Source organism: Pavona decussata, unplaced genomic scaffold (assembly GCF_977016875.1).
Source record: "Pavona decussata unplaced genomic scaffold, jaPavDecu1.1 SCAFFOLD_21, whole genome shotgun sequence".
Classification (NCBI taxonomy): domain Eukaryota; kingdom Metazoa; phylum Cnidaria; class Anthozoa; order Scleractinia; family Agariciidae; genus Pavona; species Pavona decussata.
In genome coordinates this window covers 2,352,715-2,374,935 of record NW_028145444.1, presented here as the reverse complement: position 1 = coordinate 2,374,935, position 22,221 = coordinate 2,352,715, and the positions used below count along the sequence as shown (strand labels likewise).

The 22,221-nt window shown below is 37.9% G+C and overlaps 2 protein-coding genes and 1 long non-coding RNA gene across 3 annotated transcripts in view; 1 reads left to right on the top strand and 2 right to left on the bottom strand.

The window, feature by feature from the left end:
- Positions 1 to 7,225, top strand: part of LOC146486195 (cyclin-F-like) — a 49,022-nt gene extending 41,797 nt beyond the window's left edge. The window contains exon 19 of the transcript XR_014860064.1: positions 6,462 to 7,225. The gene's annotated coding sequence lies outside the window, so the exon portion shown is untranslated. The remainder of the gene's footprint in view (positions 1 to 6,461) is intronic.
- Positions 2 to 21,589, bottom strand: LOC146486193 (uncharacterized). The gene is made up of 21 exons (XM_085099296.1): positions 21,443 to 21,589; positions 21,286 to 21,332; positions 18,865 to 18,967; positions 18,565 to 18,627; positions 18,211 to 18,276; positions 17,404 to 17,514; positions 16,779 to 17,037; positions 16,107 to 16,253; positions 15,685 to 15,784; positions 13,979 to 14,090; positions 12,976 to 13,122; positions 12,252 to 12,334; positions 10,084 to 10,159; positions 8,991 to 9,095; positions 8,308 to 8,475; positions 7,261 to 7,538; positions 6,120 to 6,255; positions 5,305 to 5,415; positions 4,701 to 4,813; positions 3,980 to 4,025; positions 2 to 3,615 (listed from the first exon to the last, which is right to left on the bottom strand). The coding sequence occupies exons 1-21, from the start codon at positions 21,497 to 21,499 to the stop codon at positions 3,376 to 3,378; spliced, it is 2,568 nt and encodes an 855-aa protein (XP_084955422.1). The 5' UTR covers positions 21,500 to 21,589; the 3' UTR covers positions 2 to 3,375.
- LOC146486194 (uncharacterized) lies at positions 11,187 to 12,223 on the bottom strand. Its single transcript, XR_014860077.1, has 2 exons — positions 11,784 to 12,223; positions 11,187 to 11,721 (listed from the first exon to the last, which is right to left on the bottom strand). It is a non-coding gene; the product is annotated as an uncharacterized LOC146486194 (long non-coding RNA).
- Positions 21,590 to 22,221: the final 632 nt, after the last annotated feature.

The window sequence follows — 22,221 nt, the reverse complement described above, 5'->3', positions numbered from 1 at the left end:
AATCATTTCAACGCATTTATTAGTAAACATTTCCCGTTTTTACAGCTTCAAAATGTTCTTCATAAATAAGTAATTTCTCAGCATAAAAACCTGACCCCAAGTTGCGTTCGAATCGCCTTCGTTCAGAGTTAAATTATATTTGCGACTGGTATTGTACAAATAGTTTCAAAGAAAAAGCCTAAAGAAAAACGTTTGGGATCTAAAAATTGCGATACAATTTTCACTTTGGAAAAAAGAGAGAGAGAGAGACACGACACCGTTACGTTAAATTAGTAACAGAAATAAATACTTTGACCAACCTAAGCGTTGCTAAAATGAAAAAAAAATTCGACACTTATTGGTAACCCCAAACCCAGATCCTTTGCATTTAAATCAGAGTTTCAACCCCTTTATGAAGCTAATTCCCTTTATCCCAGTGTTAATGTTCCACAAAGGAATGACTGCATTGACTGAGGAATTGCCTTGCTTCCATATTCAATTGCTTTGTTATGCAAAACACGAATGCTATCTGTGAAAAAGTCCATTGTTGTAGCAAGGGCAAAGATAACGGACAAAATAAGACGACGCATCTTTCTGGAAGACGGCAAAAATTAGTGTGAATTTAAACCGCCGACGGCTCGAGGCCGATTTGTTGAGACTGTACAACTTTCTTGTATCCGAATATCGTGACAACTGCATCACCAAAACACCAACTGCTTTGTGTAATTTAAACCTACAACCTGACTCCGCGGACGACACGAAAATTGTCGTATCTATTTTGAGACATGTTTTGTTTCTCATCTTACCGGCGGCAAGCGCAGGTGTCTAGGAAATGTTGAATGACGAGGAGAGCTATGTCAGAATGAGCTACAATGGGGAAGTTTGTCACAAGTCAAAATTGCTCAGAAAAATTTCTGAGCCACCAGCGGGAATCGAACCCAGGACCTTCCAGGAGACCGGGCTAGGGCACAACCACTGAGCTATTGGGTTTCTTATTGGTGACACGATCGAGAAACGCGCGCTACAGAAGTCGCAAACGACAGTGATAAGCAAAAGGAGCAAATGTATTCTGGAAAGTGACAAAAATTGTCAAGTTTTTCCGTGACAATTATCCTTGTTCAAACATCGGCAAAACAGGAAGAAGTATTTGAGAATGATGTTTTATTCTAGAAAGTGACACAGGCATACTCGGAAAAAAGAAATTCGAGTGCTCCTATCAGGAATCGAACCAAATACCTTCCGATTCAGTACTAGTTTGGATGCTCTACCACTAAGCTACAGGAGACTCGTGGAAGCAACTCGTCGAGTTGCACAAGAGCAAGTTTTGACAACTTGTCATTCAAGCAAGCCGAATTGTCAGTAGTTTTTCATGGTCGTTGATACGAGCAAGTCGAACAAAAATATTTTGTCAATGATTATTCCGCACTGAAAGCTTGCTCAAACTTTACAAACGAAATGTAAGAAAAACTCGTACAAGAAAAAAAGGTAACTAGAAATACGTGACTCGCAAAACCACGCGAAGCTGGGGCTGGATGGAAAGCCCTCTTTACTCGTACTGTAGCATCAAATGAGGAGATTAAAAGGGGCATAGGGGCTAGTTTGCGGTTGAAAATCTATTTCTGACGCTGGACGTAATGTACAACGGGCCTGCAGCGCTGTCGTGTTCGATGAGTTTATTTCCCACAGAAAATTATTTTACCGCGGCCACAAAACGTGTAATTTCTTCAATGCAATCTTTCACAAAAAAGATTTCTAAAAGAAAAGGAAAAGATTCTGGAGAGATAGTTTTGTATCCAGTGAATATTGATGAACATTGCAGTTGAAATTTGATCATGCACGCATATTTTTTCCGATGTATGCAAATTTTGCTCCAGACGACGCCAGACAGTCTGACGTCATTCATACTTTGTTTTTCACTGGTGCCAGGCAACAGTGCGGACATCTTCAAAGATATATATAAACATACATATATATAAATATATTTTTCGCTCGAATTCGCGCGGCTTAGCTCCGCTCGGGCCGGCTCGGCCCGACAAATTTATTAACCTCGCTTCGCGAGGAACAAGGACTTGCAAACACAACCTGGAAACAGCCTCGTTCCCATTCGTGACGTCACCCGTTGAGCCGATAGGGAAGATGCGCTATCGCCTTCGGTCCCAAGCCTTAGACGGGCAGCTCGGCTCGTTCGGTAAACGCGATTCCGCGGGAACGTAGCCTGCGAACAGGCTTGTCGGCGCGCTGAGACGCCAGGGAAGCCTGTTCGCAGGCTAGCGGGAATGAGGCTGACTTACTCTTCCAATAGTGACAAACATCTTATTTCTCCTTACAACATCAGGTTGTGAGAATAAGGAAAATGATAAAGATGAATTTCTTGATATTTAAATAAATTTTCCCAACTTACCACAAAAATCTATGGAGTGCTATGAAAAGAATATACGTATGTTGCTTATTAGGAATTAAAGAGTTTCACTCAAACAAGTTAAGATTGTCTAAAGACTTGCCAGTGCTATGTCACCAGTTTTATCGCTCCAAATCTGTATTTTTTCATATTCACTAAAGTCAATCACGTGACGAATTTCGCTGTCTGGACACTTGGCTGTCTTATTGCCTTTGTGGTTGCCAAATTTTCAAAGCTGTGGCTGAAACACGGCCCAAAGTCTGTAAATTTGTAAGTCGTGTGTTTCGTGTCACTGAATTTGCACTTGAAATTCTTTTGCTAAAAAGACGGAGACCCTGTGAATCTTGCAGGTGCAATTGTTGTTCCCTGTGCCCCAGACCAAACTCCTTATGGGCTGGTGTCTTAAGCACGTGTTACGTTTGCGTCACCGAAAAGAGAAGTCAAGGCTCTGCTAGGCTAGGCCAGCGACAAGCCTCTGCAACCTGCTCACGTGAGGCGTAGGTCAAACGTATCTTGAGACATATTAAACACTGATTTAAGGATGAACGACAAACGTAAATCCAGGTCACACGACCAGGCTTTTAGTGACCAAAACAATTGTCCAAAGAGGTGTTGACCTTGGTGAGGTGGTGGAGAAGTCAAAATGGCCGATAGAAGAGGTGGTTGCCGACGAGAAGTCTCCGATACAGTAAAACAATGAATTTCGGTATCATGACCAAGTGGACGTTTGTGATATGAGGCAGCTTAGGAAAGTTCAATTCAAATGAACACTGACTGATTTGAGACGGCGCAGAAGCGCACAGCATAGAGTCGCAGCCATGGAGAACTATCTCACCCTTGTTATGATATAACAAACATTGCCTAGCCTGAGGATAATATTGCTATCCAATCAATGCTAATCCTTCTCTTATTAAAAATAGCAGGCGCGGTGAATCTCGCAGGTGAATTGTTGCTCCCTATGCCCCAAACCAAACTGTTAAGCATGTGTCACGCTTGTGTCACGAAAAATAGAAGTTAAGTGCTCTGTTTGTGTCACAGTCCGCAGCAAGAGTGACTCGTAACAGTTCCCTCCTCGGTACACTATCCCCCAGGATACCCCTGAGGGTTTCAATGCAGTGCTCAACTTGGCTGTTGCCCCTCGGCATTACGTCATCATCATCATCATCGTCGTCGTCGTCATCATCGCTATCATCTGTGTCGTGTTCTATCATGTCTTCAAAATCTTCTAAGGTAGTAACCTGTGGAATAACAAGATGTATTTCACAATCATGAGCAAAGAATTGAGAAAAACAGAAAAAGACGAGACTCTTTAGCGATGTTTAACAATTATTCCACAAGCGCCTTCGAGGCGCGAAGGGCCAAGTTGTCTATAATCATCTCATATCCAACAAGCGTGAGTGGAAAAAAAATCGTACAAGAAATATTGCTTGTTTTTGCTGATTTCGCTTTGCAAGAACAACCAGAAGACAATTTAATGGTCGCTATTTCTCGGGCATGGTATAATGGCTCATATACCATGGCCGCTAAGCCAATCAAATCCCGCACTGGAATTGCATTATACAAAGATCCATTTTTTACTAATTTAGAAGATAGAATACTCACAGCAAAAGCCTGCCGCACCTCCTCGGTAATCGGATGGACCTGAGGCCTAAAATGTAAAAAGATTGTCCGTTACTTGACAGACCCCGGTTTTAAAGTAGTTAGCCTGACTCTTCATCGGTTCGAGAAGAGGGAGGAAGCCTAGTAGCCGAGTTACTATAGCCCAGATATTTCGAGGCACTCTTTACGCTATAGACAATATATCCATTCTGACGGCCAAAAGTTTCAGTCTCGCTAAACCACCCGGGTAAACAAATCTTTCTTATCCATTCACAAACCAAAACAACGAACGAGGACTGGTAAGTTTCCCAAGAATTTTCACGTTAGCATGACGACATACCACACGTTGTTTAGTTACGTTACATGTAGAATTTAGTCGCGAAACATGGGCCGATACCAGTTTTTTCAAATCATCCTTCCAGCTCAGTGCAACAGCACATACAAGAGGAAAAAATATTTGTTTCTGGCACTAACACAGCCTTCAAATATTTCTTGCAAGTATCGATATTTTTGAAGGAAACCTCAGTATTCGATGATATCGAGTACTTGGTATCGGTATCGACCCCCACCCCACCCCCCGGCCCTTTAATCAACGTCGCGAGAAGTTTTCCGCCGTCCATCTTACTGGGCGATACGTAAAAGAGCTTTGATCAAAACCATGGTCGCAGTGGTAGAGTCTTTGCCACTGCAAAAAGCCCTCACAATGAATGGAAACCACACTTACATGCTCTGATGAACTTTATCCGTGACTTCTTCTTTCAATTGACATGGAAGCTCTTGGAATATATCTGAGTCCATGACTTCTGGGTGCGTTGTTATGTAACGTAAACATTCTTCCTAATAAAGCAAGGACAAAAATAGGGCGCTGTGGGAATTTTATACTTCTTGTCAAATACAAAAACAGGCATCGTTTGCGTTATTTGCTACACCCTATGCTTGACTCAAGAAACTTGACATGCAATATGTTTTTTAAAATGAGACAAACCAGTGACACCAAACCAGCCATAAACTTGGCTTACGTCCGTTTTCCCGCGCTTGGCAACAGTTGCATATTTTCCCGCGCTTTCAAACGGCGCGGTAGCATGTGTGACCATCGTTTATTACCGACATTGTACAGTTTGTGGATGAAACGTTTAAATGTGACTATTCAAATATTATAAAAACTGTTAATCAGTAGTGCTTTTGTCTCGGTGCTATTTGGGTATTTTAGCAACGAGACAAAAGCACTGATTAACAGTTAAAAGTCCCGTAACATTGAAATCTTTGAACGCTTCTTATTTTGTTCCATGTCAGTCTTTATAGCAAGTAAAAGATTCAGTTGCTCTAACCTTCAAACGGTGCACAGTAAACTGGTCAGCCACGCTCAGGTAAAGAAGCACAGTGTCTGGATCAACATCTCTTAACAACATCCCTTCACAAATCTCCTTCAAAGAATCCATCTGGAACAACAAACACCACCACGGAATTAAAGCGAAAAGCTTCTCGGGAAAATACTGAAAACAAAATTTTCCCTCCGAACTAGTTAATGAGTTTATATCGAGTGGAGATTTTTTCTTGCGCGCGCGAAGTAGGATCGTGATTGACCGAGGGCCCGAAATATAGCCTCTGGTACCCGGGGTAAGGTTTTATCTACTCCCAAAAAATATGAGACATGTATGTAAGGCCTTCTAGTGGATTAAACACAACTCATGAATATCTTTCTATTTGGTTTATATTTTGCTTTTGGGTTACCCACTCGATTACCCCTGCTATTTGAGTGTTCCCCAACTTTTATCCCTACGTTCAGTTACTTCTAAAAATTGTTATAAACTAATTATTATTTTTCGTGATCGGGTAAGGAAGTCATTGAATTTTGATTTGATTTCGCTTATCCTTTATATTTAACAATTATTCCAGTCTCCCTTGTTGGACGTGACGGACAATTTAGAGGTCGTTATTTCCTGGGGCATGGTACAATGGCTCATATACCATGGTCGCTAAGCCAATCAAATCCCGGCAATTGCATTATACAATGATCCAGTTTTTAACAATATTCCATAAACGGTTTGGTTTACTTTAAAAAGTTGTATCGCGCTTAACTTGTTACGTTTACGCAACTGTTTCTTAATTTTCGCACGTAAACACACGTTAAAATATCACATACCTCATACTTATCACTCAACGCTAACATTTCAGGAACTTCATCCAAACTGAGGCTGTGTGTATCTAGTGTACCGCTGTACACATATTCAAGAAACTTGAGAAATAGACACGGGCTGGTGTCGGGAATTAAGATCCGCCTGCAAGTTACAGAATTGAACAACAACAACAACAACATCACCAATACAACATAAAAATACAAACTAGGTTCTGGGGTTAGCTTCTGTTAAAAAAAGGTAAAATCCTTTGAAAGGAGTTGGGTGTTGATATGCCTTTGAGGGTCTTAACTCTTTAAGTCCAAATGGAGACAAGCATGCAAATTCTCCTAATAAAATGATCACCAAAGACAAAAGGTCTTGATGTTTTAACAAATTCTCTTAACAAGTTCCATAAGAAAAATAAGGAGAACATTGGCGAGAATGTGTAGGTTGATATTGGGGTTTAAAGGGTTAATATCCTTTGCTTTTTACACTACCGTGTGGAGGAAATTCGAGGGCACAGGGTGCAAATAGTGGTAACATACTAGGAATCACCGAAAGACACTCGGGTCCGGTTCAGACGTCGAAATGTACATGTGCAAACCTAATGCAATTAGCCAAAACTATAGCTTTAGGTTCAGCACATGTGAAGTTCTGCTTTTGAATCCGGCTTAAAACATCCTTACTATATAAAAAAAATTCGGGTATAAGAAAGCGTTCCTTAAAATTTCTGCGACTTAAATTTTTCCAAAAGGTCTTGCTAGCAGCAGGCTACTAATTAGTTTTAAGAAAAAGACGACACTGTTAAGTTTTGCATTCTATTCCATGTAACATGTGTTGTTTATACCTTGTATATTAACTTAAATATTCAAATTCACTTCCACAGGATAACTGACGAGAACAGTTGGTTCTCTCGAAACATGTTTTCAAAACTTAAAAGTGTCGTCTTCTTCTTAAGACTTAAATTTTCAGCTTAAAACCCGGAACAGACCACACTGTGTTAGCTAACATTAATTATCCCTTTAAAAAGAGCATAAATCTATTCTGACTATGAAGGAGACACAATTTTAAGTATTTTCGACTAAATGTTCTCGCTGGGTGCCCTGGCTAGTTTCATGACAAACAAACAAACAAACAACAGTTTAAATCACGCCACGACTCTTGTACCTTTCAATAGATTCTTTCATGCCACTGAGCAGCGCCCTTCTGAACCAATCACATCGTGTAGCTACAATCACTCTGTGAGCGGAAATCTCCAATGTATTCTGATTCCTGATCCCTTGAAACCCTTCACAAGTGGAAGAATGAGTTAAGTCTGTTTTGTCTAAAATAAATCTCATGTCAGCATGATCCCCGGATTTCAACAGTTGCATGACTGAGCGTGCCAGAGGACTCTTATCTCCGGGCGGACAAGTGACCACGGACTCCACACGCGCGGTACTCTTCTAGAAAAAACACAAATGAACGAAAAAAAAAAAAAATCACGACTTAATAATAATTGCGCACGGCAGTCAGAAGCTCAAAAGACATTATACCTTCAATAAACACAAATTAAAACAGAATTTAGAAGTTGCAGGAACAGCTCAAATATACGAGAATGATGCATTATTCAGTAAGTGACAAAGGCATACTCGGAAAAAAACCTGAGTGCTCCTATCAGGAGCCGAACCTAAGACCTTCCGATTACTAGTTCAGATGCTCTACCACTGAGCTACAGGAGACTCGTGGGAGCTAAAAAGGCCATTAAACTATACTTAAAAAAAATTAGAACGTAAAACTCGCGTTTCCAAATTCAAAAGTTAGAAAAAACCTATTAATAATTCATGAAGAGAAAAAAAAAAAAAAGTCACCTTCGTGAAGGTGAAATGTTGATTGCCATAAGATTTGGTGAACTTCTGCTTTGTATTTCTCCAAGAATCATCAATGGTTCGAGAAGCTATATAAAACATTCGAAAGAGTGTTTCATCCGATTTCCAAACACCTCAAAGTGGGTTTAAAAACTCGCCTGCGCCTCGTTTTCTCAAACCATTTTTACGTGAATGAAAATCGGATAAAAATATCTTTCTCGTGTTTCATACATTATTTACTTGAAACGCAGACTGAGTTATTTTTGGAAAATGCGTTCTAAATTTATCGATAAGTATAAATTCGTTTATTGCTAACAACACTAGCTTTTGCCATGCAATTAGTTTTAATTTGGGTCTGGTTATTTACCTTTGTTGGTGTCGGATTGTGCGCCTTGTTCTTGTCACAAGTTCCTTTTAGAAAACCAAGTTCTTTAACAAGATGTGTGAATTCTTCCTCCTGCACTAGACTACTGGTTTGTTCTACTACTGGCTCAAGAATATCCCTGTTTGCCAACACTTTTCTTAATGCCAGACTCTGTGAGAGAACAAAAGAAAGGAGGGAAGGGCAATGAGTTATCCAGGGGGGAGGGGGAGGGGATACAGGGAGAGGGATTTTAACGAAGACTTTAAAATGGGAACAAGCACAGTTTTACCAACTCTGTAACTTGCACAGCCTTACCACAAACATCAACCACGTACACAGGCTTACCACAAACATCAACCCCTTGCACAGCCTTACCAGAAACACCAACCATGTTTGCATTCAAATTTATCCATTTAAGAGCCGTTAATTTTTCGCATTGTAACTTTGGCCCTGAAGAAGACTAGCTGTGCTAGCTGAAATGTTAGCCCAAATAAATTGTCCGCCCTGCAATCAGTTTGGTTTATTTACATGTAAAGTGATGTCTGGTAGGTGCATTTTTACTACAAGAGATCCGGAAACAAAACACATTCAGAACAGTTTATTTGTGTGTCGTGTGGTCCCCTGTATTCGAAAGTTTCGTACTTGCACAGGTTTACCACAAAAACCAACTAATTGCACAGGCTTACCACAAATGATGTCCAGACTTTAAATGAATGCTTCCACTCCTTCCAAGGCAGCTTTTTTTCAAATACCCTTGGAAATTTATGAAGACTGCGAATCTGATCTGGAATCTGCATCAAATTAAAACCAAAGAAAATGTTTTTTAATTGAATTATTTTAATTTTCTTAATGTACAACTAATGTTATCATGATCATAATTTACGCACTTATGACAAAGTATAAATAAATCACTTTATTTAACTTTCAAAGTATTTAGCACAATTGGGGACACTCTCCAAATCAAATTAGAATTTGGAAATGTTGGTTTTTGAGGAGAGTAGAAAACTGGAGTACCTGGAGGAAAACCCTCGGAGCAGGGACGAGAACCAACAACAAACTCAACCTTCATAATGATGCTGAGCCCGAGAATGGAACCCGGGTCACATTGGTGAAAGGCGAGTGTTCTCACCACTGCGCCATCGCTGCTTCCCTCTCGCCTTACTTTACAGACTGTGTTTAATCCTAACCACATTCTAAGCAACTGGCAGCCAAACAGTAGTACTAAACAGGAAAAAATCTTACATTAATATTTTAACAATTTTTCCTTACACATGTCACATGCATCTTTTTAATTAGCTTTTTATTGGATTCAGATAGACTTTTGTGAATTCTTAATTATATTATTGATTATATAGTTGATGTGCATATTTTGGTCATTTTGTGCAATTATTATTATTATTACACCCGTTTTGAAATCACTGGTGATCCTTGCAATCTGATTGGCTCTCAACAGTGCGATTTATTCCCAAATTGCACCATTTTTTGCTCTAAATTGCATCCTTTCTTCAGCCCATCAAAATGGAAATGAAGTAACAAAAATAGAATATTAAAATTGACAATGATACTCTGTGATTTCAAAATAGGTGTAATAAAGTGGTAATTGAACTTTGTGTCATGCAATTTTGGTCTGAAATCATAATTGTGATTTCAAATCGAACTCGCGCTGTGCGCTCGTTCAATTTTGAAATCATGCGTATGATTTCAGACCAAATTGCACTCCACTCAGTTCAATTACCATTATTTATTATTATTATTATTATTATTTTTATTAAGACTTACCTCTAACAATAGTTTGTCCATGCTCTTCACAACTGACCTTAGCTTTTTCCTTTCTGACAAAGAACTAAAATCTCCTCTAAAATTAACAAAAAAAAAACATTTTCAATAACTATCTAATGAAAATTTGTTCTTATTGACTTTAAAGTTTAACCATATTTTTGCGTTGGTTTATTGTAAAACATGCGTCATCTTCAAACCAAGCAAGAAAAGGGATCCCTGAAAAATGCAGGGTTCTATTTAGAGTCCAACATCCCTTGCTAAGGTCTGCTTTTCCTGTATAGTGTATTTTCAGAAAATATCCATTCAAACTGCCCCCACAGAAGGCTTTTTGTTTTGCACCACCCCCCCCCCCCCCACTCTCCACAGGAAATTCCAGTTTAGTTGACTTCATAATTTGTTTTTTTAAATGTTGACTCCTAAGACCCCCTCCTCCTAGGAATTTCCAATGACCTTCCATGGGGTGGGTATGGATTTTTCAGGAACTGCACATTATCATAAACGGCGCAAAAATACTTCTGTGAGGAAGTGTCCTCCAAAAAAAACCCCGAGTCTCTCATACAGTATACAATCCATGATGATCAAAACTTATGTGCAAAAAGAAGTACCTTCCTTAACCCTTCAACCCCTAACATCAAAGAACAAATTCTCCTATCTTGTCCCCATACTTTTCTTATAGCAAAAAAATTTACTTTGGGTGATCATCATGGCTTCAGAGGTTGAATAAGCATTGATATCACAAGAAGAAATTGGATGCAGATCACTGTTAGGAGGGTCCCCAATAGGGTTCTCCAATCCCGCCATCCCGGACAAAATTTTCCGTCAATCCTGTAATCCCGACCGCTGTTTTAGCCCAATCCCGATCCCGGACAGGTCATAATTTTTTTAAGCCCCTTACCTCCACGAAAAAAGTCATTTTCAGTTGGATGTAAATTCCCACTGCAAATCTGAGCACTGATCTTTGCACTGGTCTTCGGTCACCGAGAAATTAGCTGTAAGATTATTTATTCTATTTCTCTCCATCAACATCGTTCATTTTATCAAAGTTTCCCCGCGAATCACGTCAGTCTATAATTCAGTTCATAATTTATTTTTAGAGTTTGCTGTTTTCCTTTTTTTTTCTTTTTTCTCTCAATTGAGTGGTGAGGACTGCCTTTCTTATCACGCTGATCCTTGGAAAACTTTTCAGTCAGGGACAATGGCCATCAAAGCCTGAAGAGCATTGCTACTCACGTACCACAACGTGGGACTGCAACAGATATTTTAAAAGGTGACAGGCCAAACACGACTCCCACTGGTCTAAGTAGACTTCTAGATTAAGTGTTTTCCTGAGTACGTTTCTGAGAGATTTTCCTTTTTGATCAAAATGTGGTGAGATCTCTCTGTTGACCTTTTGATTTTGATCATGGCGGAAACTACTCAAATTTACCGAATGGAGGTTTTCTTATCATCTGGAGCCATTTGAATTAGTTCTTTTATGCCGTTGTGTATGCTAGCTCTGTGGCATTTGTTTAGGTTTATCGGCTTAAGTTAACTGCAAGGTCTCAGCGAGCACTGAAGAAATTTTATCTGTAAAGACGTAGGACCCGTAAATTTCTTTTCTCGTCCAGGACGGTGACAGTGGTGGGCTTCTGTTTATAACTTACAATTTATTTACTGTTCAACCATCAACCTCGTCCCCAGCTTTAGAGGACCCTGGGAACGAGTTTGTTCAACCATTTGTAAAGAACGAGATGTTAACCAGTATGTTTGTAAAATTCATCTCTCTCCTTAGGTGAATTTCAGGCATCCTGACAGTGACAACTAGATTTTCATTCTACATTCTTGACACCGGACTTCCCGGATCTCTTTTCTTTAGAGTTACATTTCCCGCATCCCGCTTCGTAAAATCGTCAAATCCCGCTTCCCGTGCCTAATTCTAATCCCGAATATCGTCGCTCTTTTCCGTTAAAATCCTGAATCCCGACCTTTAAAAAAGCCAAATCCTGGATCCTGAAAAACACATTGAGAACCCTCTGTTAGGGCTTAAAGGGTTATTAGGCCCACAAATACATGTATGTGGCTGATCCCAAGGGTGCACATGTGCATGGAAGAGAGCTGACTGTATATTTCAGCTTGAGACAAAAAGAATTACTCAAAAATATGCAGCACACGTGATGACAGGCACTCACCTTTTCTGCAACATAAACATCAGTGATGACGAAACTTTCTGGTGAAATCTTTTTAGTGTTAATACTTCCCTCAAGTGCACTGCCTAAAGGATTGACACAATAATTAGTAAATACAGCTAAATAATGCTCCAGTCCATTAATTATCATGGTCCTTATGATGCACCACCTCATGTTGACCAAGTTGTTCACTGAACAGTGGAACCTGGTTTAAGACAGCCCATAGTCCATCAAGTGAGTTTGGAATGCATTAATGCACGTTGATTGATTGGATTTAGTGAACATTAGAAATAACAAAATACATCAGCTTTTGTTTAGCAAAACACTGGTTGATAAAAAAATGACTTCATCAGTTTCTATGTGGATAACAAGAGTGGCCATAGTAGATAACATAGTGGTCACAGTTTGGGGGCAGTCATAGACAGACAGATGGACAGACGGACGGTGGGACAAATGGACAGACAGATAGATAGATAGATACTAGATTTCTAAAATCACTTCACAGCCATAAATACACTATTAGACCATTAATAATGCTAAAAATATAATAAGATATGGAAAAACATTTTAAAACAAATATTAATGCGAGAACATGATGTTTCGGCAACAGGATGACGCCAAAACATTAATATTTCTTTTAAAAATATATTAGAAATATAATTTAATATATAATAATTAATCATACTAATACTAGAGTAATACTGAGGTTCCCCTGGCCTCTACTTACATTTCTCAGTGTCCTGCTTAAAGATGTTGCCATCTTTGGAAGGTGGGTCTTCTTCTTGTGGTCTTTGTCTGCTCTCTGAGTGATTGTCTCCAGTGCTGCGTGAGCATCATTTCCAATTTGCGTGGATATTGACCACATCTTCTCAATCTTAATAGAAAGCAAAATAATTAACTAAGATGAGTACAATTTTTTTGCAAAAACATACTAAGATATCATATTGATCCAGATATTTTAAACTGCTCACTAGTTTTGACTTTAAAAATAACTTTGAACATGAAAGAGCACTCAGTTATGAAAATTGATTTCATAGAAAGTGTCATCACTTAATTAATGGGCTCCATTACGTAGCAGTTAAGAAGCAATAAAAACCTTCAATCAGAGATTTTGCAGGGTGGTTGTGGGTTGGACAGGTGGGAAATTACACCCCTCCCCCGTCAACACACACACTCATCCCCAGGGGGATGGGGAGGATTTTATCATTTTGGTCTGAATGTCTGAAAACAGGTATGGATTTTAGAGACCCCACCTGAATACAGGTATTGAAAAATTAACTATTAACATTGTGGTTAGAAATGGGAAAGCCTTACTCTGCATACCGGTAATAATAAAAAAAACTAAGGTGCCAAAGTATAACTTTTACAGGTATGCTGGGAATAGCAGGGATGTTGCAGTGGTGAGAGCGCTCGCCTCCCATCAATGTGGCCCAGGTTCAATTCTCAGAGTCACTCAGCATCATATGTGGGTTGAGTTTGTTGTTGGTTTTCGTCCTTGCGCCGAGAGGTTTTTCTCTCGGTTCTCCACTTTTCCCCTCTCCTCAAAAACCAACACTTCTAAATTCCAATTCGATCTGGAAAGTGTCCCCAATTAGTGCTCTGCACTAAATACATTGACACTTAACTACGGTAAATTGATTTTATGATAGTCTTTTTGCACTTTTCATTTTGCATTGTTTAGTTCTAGCTTTAAAATATAGCACATTGTACAATGTACATAATTCACAAACCTCAGGAATGAGGCACAAAGCCACTTGCTCCTTTTCCGAATTACTGAATCCAGACAATGTAGCTTGAAAAATGATCAAGAACTTCTCTACAAGTTCTACAAAACCTGGTAACCTGCACATGACACAAGAAATTCATTCATTTGCTGATAAATAAACAAGGAAGTTCAAAGTTACCTGCCTGTTTAATAACCTGGCATCAAGACAAGGTAATCAAGTGGCTAGTGTGATATGACTACACAGGTAAGACTTACTTACATAAGGCTAGGCACATGACAGGACAACAGTGTAACAACTGATATTAACCCTGTGACACTCACCAAACAATATGAAATTCTGAGTCTAAAATTAATTGCATTATTAAATAATAAATTAAAACAGTTTAAACTAAAAAAGCTTAATTCTAGCTTTTTAAAATAAGTATAATGGTAATTGGCCACATCATGTATTGCTATGCATTTTCAAGCTCTTGGATAACTCATGAGAGAAACAAAGGAATGCACTTCCATGAAGGAGGTTTGGAAATGTGTTTGTAACTATCATAAACTTTGATGAACTTTTACTTTGAATTTATCCAAGAATTATTTATGGTTTGAGAAGCTTAATATCAAACACTTGAAAGAGTGTTTCAACAGAATTCCAAACAACTCGAAGATAGTTAGAAAAAAACTTGGCTGCACCTGATTTTTTCAACCTACTTCTCGCCTCAGTGTTTGGAAATCAATTATTGATGATTAACACTCTTCCTTGTGTTTGATAATATATAACACTCAATATTATGGTTAGTCACTGTTTCGATATTTGTCATTGATTATTCGCTTATCGATTAGTAGTTTTGTAATGTGACTAATTTACCTTGGGAGTGAACAATCTACAATTTTGCTGTTTTGGTGAACAGAACTCTGTCAACGAAAGAATAGTGTTCCCAAGCGCATATGTGCCGCTGTTAAGATCTCTTGGGAGTCAAAATATGAAGCAGTGATTTTCAATTTCAAAATTCATTGTCTCCCCGAAGAAGAACCAGAGACACGGTTCGAAAATTTAGGAAACTTTTTAATTAAGTTCTTTTAGATCAGTTTTAAGCCTTTTTACCAATTTTAATCTACAATTTATTATCTCCTTTCTGCATCTTTTAGATATATTGGTTACTCCTGGCAACACTTTTCTTCCCGTTCCTTCTCTCCTTCCTTCAGCCTTTCCATCTCCCTGCCCAGTCTCCCACCCAGCCCAAAATAATCACCAATCAAAGTAATAATTAGAAAACACAAATTAACAACTGCAAGTGGACGTTGGGTGCCTGAGACATTCAGGAGCTTCCAATATTGGCAGCCAGCTCCTGGATGGAGACCGCTCCTATGGTTGGCAAATCCTGGCAACCCAGCAATGAGCCCCAATTGCAGCAAGGAAGACAGGCACCCATAAAAATAGTGGAAAGGGGAAGGGAGGGAGAGGGAAATGGCCTTTTATGAATTGCAAACATGCTCAGCTAATCCTCACTCTTCCCACTACAAAATGCCTTTCAATACAAGAGCACGTGGAATTCTCGCGCATGCGTTATGTAAACACTGCTGACCAGAACCAGTACACTGGTCCTCTTTGTCCTTAACATTGTTAAATTGCATATTTTACATGTAACTGCATTTAAAAGTTTCAACTTATCAACTTCCTTAACTTAAAAGTGACAGCATTTATTGCATTTATATTAATACCTTTTTCTGCAGTTTTGAATTATTTCTTGCCGCTCATCTCTTGACAAATCAGACTTGTGCTTGGTAAATGTGTCACAGAGTAAAACAAACTTTACAATTCCTGGAAAGAAAAAATGTATAATTTATGCTTTTGGTTATAGTGGAGGTGCTCTTAGCTATACCAAGCTAGTTTTCAGGCATTCCACTCAAATGACAGAGAACAAATAATCTAAACAACTGGCAGGAGGCAGATCAGTTGGCCATTTACAAGCACAGCCAAGGCATTGAACTTGGGGCTACCAAGAACAACTCCAGCAAGCAGCTAGAGTGGGGGTTGAATCAGATCACAAGACCGGCGCCTTAACTGCTTGGCCACACCACCTCCCTTAATATAAAACAAATATCCTTGTATACTGCTGCCTTATATATACCCAGCTCCTCACCTACAGCAAGTTGTCTTAGTGCCATCTTTGCCACATCAACAATTTTTGAAGGATTGTTGTTATGGCGGAGGCCTGCAGCGAGAGATTCTGTCATGTGCAAAATGTTCTCTAAAATGTTGTATAGTTCACTCATCAGGCATCTAATTCCTGCAAGAAAAATCATACATTTTGTGAAAAGCTTAACCTGTGAGTAGTGGTTTCTCCACTGGATGCTACGGTAGCGTCCGGTGGAGAAACCACTGCTTGCAGGGTATGAAAAGCTTGATTTGATGTAATATTATTGTCTGCCATGAGAGAAGCAAATTTAAGAATACTCCTTTAATAAGAGTGGTGGTGGACTTAAAGGGGGCAGGTGATATGTTGTGGCTCAAACTTGATTTTTGTTTAAAATTCCTAAACCAGTAACATTTTTCTTGTATAATTTAATCCAGTAATTAATTAATCTCCTGAAGACAAAAGAATAACCCATTAAATATTACTGATTTAGAAAATTTCAAAACAAAATCAAATTTAAAAAACAAGTTTCAGAATAAATTTTCATTTAATTAGCAAATTTTAATCATGCAGGTAACATGTTCTCTGACAAACTTAGGGCATAGCCCAGAACTCCTGAGATCATCCCTTGGTCCAATTAAGCTAACACATACAATTTAATCAGTGTTTCAAACTTACTATTTTTCACAGCTGTTGCTTCAAGAAACTCAGTACAAAGCTCTCCTAAATTCCCAAAACTTTTGAGGTCTAGTTGAGATATTCTCAGCAGTTCCTTTGCTGTGTCCTCAGTGATGTCAAGCGGCAGAGAGCAGGTATAAAAATAATGCAAGAGTCCATGCAAGACATCTGGAGAAAGATCTGTGAGGAAAGATGGAATCTTGTCCCACGTAAAGATGTCAGGAAAGAAACAACACAGCACTGTCTTGTGAGCTAACAACTGAAAAAGTGAGAAAAAATAAATAAAAAGTTGCATCCATTTTTTGGCAAAATGTGCAGCTCCAGAAGGTATCCATACTCCCCTGACGGAAGATTTTTTGTTTTGCACCCCCCTCCCCCCAGGAAATTCCAGTTTAGCTTCATACTTTCCTTCTAAAATTTTAGCTTTTAAGACCCTCCTTCCCCTAGCTAGGAATTTCCGGTGACCTTCCTTGGGGTGGGTATGGATTTTGTCTGGAACCCCACAATATGCGAGGAGCAGTACTAGTGAAACAAGTTAAATTACAACTACAATCTTTAATTTACTGCTTATCAATTATTTATAGAAATAAATTAATAAAGTAACTATGTAATCTTTTTTAAACACCTTTGTGCCATTGTTGGCAGTGAGAGTGATGTCTGTGAAAAAGCCCTCGTCTAATGCAGGCAGCAGAGTATAGGGATGAGGTGATGGATTTTGAGATTCTACTTGATCCACCTAAGGAGTTTCAAATAAGTGTCAGTACACAATATACTCACTCAATATAATGATTACTTTTTAAAAGCAGGGGGTCAGGATACACATTTTGCAAAAGTTTAGTCACATTTCAAGGGTTTCCAAGAGTGTTTTTTGTTTGACTACAAGGGTACGAAGTCTCTAGCTTGCAGTAAAGAAATTATGCTAGTATCATGCCTCATAAATTCTGCAGTTCCAGAAAATCCATGCTGCCCCCATGAAAGGTTTATTGTTTTGTACTCCCCCTCCCCCCAGGAAATTCCAGTTTAGCTTCATACTTTGCTTCTAAAATTTTGACTTTTAAGACCCCCCTCCTCCTAGGAATTTCCAATGACCTTTTATAGGGTGGGTATGGATTTTTTTTCTGGAACTGCACATTCTCGATTTTCCTGTTGTCACCCAATTAAACCTAACCCTAATTTAAGCCCATTGGTACCCTACCAAGTGGTATGTGCTTAAAATGGTTAAATAAGGTAGTGCCCTACTTTGTTTTTTTGTTTTGTTTGTTTGTTTGTTTGTTTGTTTTGTTTCTTTATTGCTTTGTTGCTGGCTGAAAATAATTCCTCTTTAGAAAAACTGTAGGCTGTAACCATATAAAGAAAAAGAAATCAATGAACTCAGTGTTGAAACACCTGAGGTATTGTTTTTTTTTTTTTAAAAAGTGACCATACATGTTACCTTTTGACAGCAAAGCCTCAAATGCTTGTCATAACACAATACTAGTTGGTTTGATTCCAGCACACACTGTAATAGATTGAAATGAACATGAATCAAATTTAATATTTAAACCAAGAAATTAGATTGCATGAAAGTAAAGGAACAAAACAACAAATTATACTATATGAACTGCAAATTATAAATGACAATAATATTGTTTTTAAATTATTTTACTGGCCCTAAAAGAGACCATGGGTGTTGAAGGTGTATAATATGTTAAACATCACACTGGTTTGTTAAATTCAACCAGAAACTAACAATAATCATAAAATAATTTATTGCTTAAAACCACAACAACCTCAACAATATACTTACCTTCAATCCAATTCTATCCACATCACTGCCATAGCAAATCAGCTCACCTTCAAAGCTACCATACTGAACATATACAAGACAAGAAAATAATGAATATGAATGGATTTAAGTTTACAGCTTCTGAGGGTATAAAATGGGTATTGCAAAATTACATAATTATTTTGAGTCTAAATTTAGACTTGCGCTTCGGAGAAAGTGGCACAACCAAGGAGTGATCCCACCAAAGCACTGTGAAATGTCATACATTTACTCAGGCTAGAAAAGACTTGTCCAGTTACAGTTGATGATGTTAACACTAACCACAAATGTTTCACAAGAGAAGAAAGGGAGGTCAGTTTCTTGTTCCAAGGCTGGCGGCATCATCCAAACCAAATCCCCACCTTCCTCCAGCTGAAATTTTACACTAATGATGGAAATGGAGAAAGACAAAACAACACTTGACATATAACATTAATGACTTTTTACTGGTATTATAAGTTTATTTTGAGAAGACTTTTTCATCTCACAAACAAATTTTATCAATCTGATCTCTTCTTTCTGATGATAATAATAATAATAATAATGATAATAATAGTAGTAGTAGTAGTAGTAGTAGTAGTAGTAGTAGTAGTAGTAGTAGTAATAATAATAATTATAATAATTATAACTATAATTATAATTATAATAATAATAGTAGTAATAATAAAATACATCTTTTAAGAGGAGGCCTCCATCACTAAAAAGTGGTTTTCAGGGGGTCCTCTAAAAATTATGAAAAATAAAATCAAGCAACATAAAAAAATCCCCTAGATTTAATTATAAAAATAGGTAGCAATAAAAGTTAGGATCTACATGGATTGTAAAGTAACGTTTTGTAAACTGTCTGTTGGCAAGATAGAGAAAGAGAGACAAAGAGGCAGACAGACAGACGCACAATTTGCACTTAATTCCTATTGTAAAGAATGCTTCGGAATATTACAGGGGAATCAATAATGTTTAGCTCTAATTATGTGACATATGTATGTTAACACACAGATTAATTACATAATTAGTATTAAGATCATGCAAGTAAAGTCCTGTTATGAAATGTCATACAATCCAATATCACCACAGAGAATCAATTTTATCCAAATGGGGGGCAGCATTAACAATTAATGCTGTCCCCCTTCCCCCAGTTGTCACTCCAATTATTGGAGTGACAAGTGCTGAGCCTACACTCTATTCGCAGTCTTATTTTTTAGTTCCAGGCCTGCTGCGAATTAATGCCAGACTGCCACAAAATGCTGTTGTCACTTTCTATCATAATTTGGAGATAAAAAGACTAGACAAGTACCTTCTTCAGTGAGGACAATTAATTATATATACATATATAATTATTAATCTAACATCTAACCATAAAAAAAAAAACCTTTGTTGAGTTAGACATAGCAGACCATTATGCCAATTAAAATCCGTTCAAAATCATCGTCTGATGAAGAATAGCAGTCAGCAAACGTGACTGCATCTCAGGTGACTCCCGGCGATATCAATCAATGAAAATCAAAAGTTGAGTGAGTTTCGATTTTCATTGATTATCATTGATTTGCATTGATTAGTATTGATTATCATTAATTATTCAAATCTCGGTTTCCTTTTTAATAATATGCATCACATGAATTGACAAATGATTTTAATAAGTTTATTTGTTCAAATATATATCATAACTAAACGTATCCTTTAATTTTAGCATCATATTATTATTTATTAATTATTTAAAACAAGTGATGGTCTCAAAACAACAACATTTTATTCCCTTTTCCTATATTTTCTTCCTCAGTATTAAAAGATCCCAAATGCAACGGTCTGCGCACAGGCGTCCGCCATTGTATCATTGTTGAAATCATCATAAAAAGAGAACGTTTTTTTATGTCCATTTCACTGATTATTTTATGAAAAGCCCATCTCAACACACAAATTTGTATATATGACGCGTGACGTGCATACGGCGTTAGATCAATCAAAGGTCAGGTTTTACTCAGATACTGTTGCATAACCAATTACTGATTATCTATAAAAATCAATAAAAATCAATAAAATTAAGACGTGTCGGTGAGTGGGTTTCGATTTCTATTGATTGGTTGAATCAATCAATATCAATCAATTAATTATTATTGATTATATTGATTGCAATGAATGATTGATTTTCATTGATTGATATCGTCGGGGGTGACTAGATTATGACACAAGATAATTTTTTTTCTTTTACTAAATGACTTATCTCTTGCTTAAAAGTTTACTGACTAAATGGCATTTTTTTAAACTGTTTTTAGAAACTACAGCTATACCCCATTGACACCCTCTAATATGAATGATAATAATTTATTCAAATTAATGTAAATGAGATGATTAGAAAACAACGCAAACATAACCATATATGATATTTTTTATGCTTCCAGGAGCCAGTGTTTGAAACCTTGGATAAGCACGACCAACTATCCTTCGAAATTAGAACCGATCCTCAAACAAATACTTGGTTATTGACTATTAACATTCAAACAGCTGTTATAGGCTTTATATGCGTCAGATTAGAGTTAGGAACTGGGTCGGCCAAACAGCCATGTTGTTGAATAACTTAATAAAAACAAGTACCTGTATGTCAGAACCGCAATTGCAAACTAACGATTTCTTGAGGAGAAACATGGAGCATCTCAGTGTTAAACAGTTTAAAGCGTAAAACAAAGAGAGACAAAATTTTTTCCTTACCCTTCAACAGAGGGATAATTTTCATCCGACAACCTACAAGACACGATCTGCAAAAAAAAAAAATCGAACACGGAATTTTATCGAGCCAAAATGAAACCATGCTTGCTGTTTACAGTAAATTCTGCGATTTCTGCCCATGATTCACCTATAAGCTTACCTCCCAACAACCAAGAAGTTCATCTTCGGAAGGTTTTCTTTTAGAAAATCTCTCCATATTCTCCGATAATACTCATTCACTCAATGGAATTTTGCATCGTGTTGGTAGCATAGCTGAGTTGACAAAACTTGACTGTTTTCATTCCGTTTTCACTGAAGGCCGCGAAGAACCTGGGTCGAGCAGTACCAAAACATCCTCAGCCCACCCCGCATAGTTAGAAATTGAATCTTCCATTTTTCAGTCCATTTGATTGCGAAACTTTTCTCATTCTTATTTGACAACTGTTTTCTGTATTCGTTTTATATCGTGGCCGATGATACAATTTTTACAACAACACGAGGTTCCTGCTTTTAACAACAGATTACAAACTGCCTCAACGTTAACCAGTAATTAGTAACCCCAGGAGATAAAAATAATCACTCCTTTATATATGCTACTCTGAATCATAACCACTGGTGTTTGTGATGGGAACCTTGCTTTTTTTTTTCTCACACACAATTGAGGGTCTGTAAGGAGTATCAGTTTGTATTTTGTGTGGGAATGAAGGATGGGGGGCGGAGGGTGACAGGGTTAAGGGTGGAGGAGTGCGGAAGGCTAACTGGCTAAGCAAGGAAAGGATTATTGAGACCTCATTAGGGGTCAACAGAATGTAGAACACAACTTATTCACTTATATTTTAAAGAATTTTTACTAGAATGAGAAGCGCATCCCAAATTTCAAATATTTAAAGGCTGGTTTTCACTAGCGACGGAGTCGGAGTCGTAATCAGAAGCGCAGAG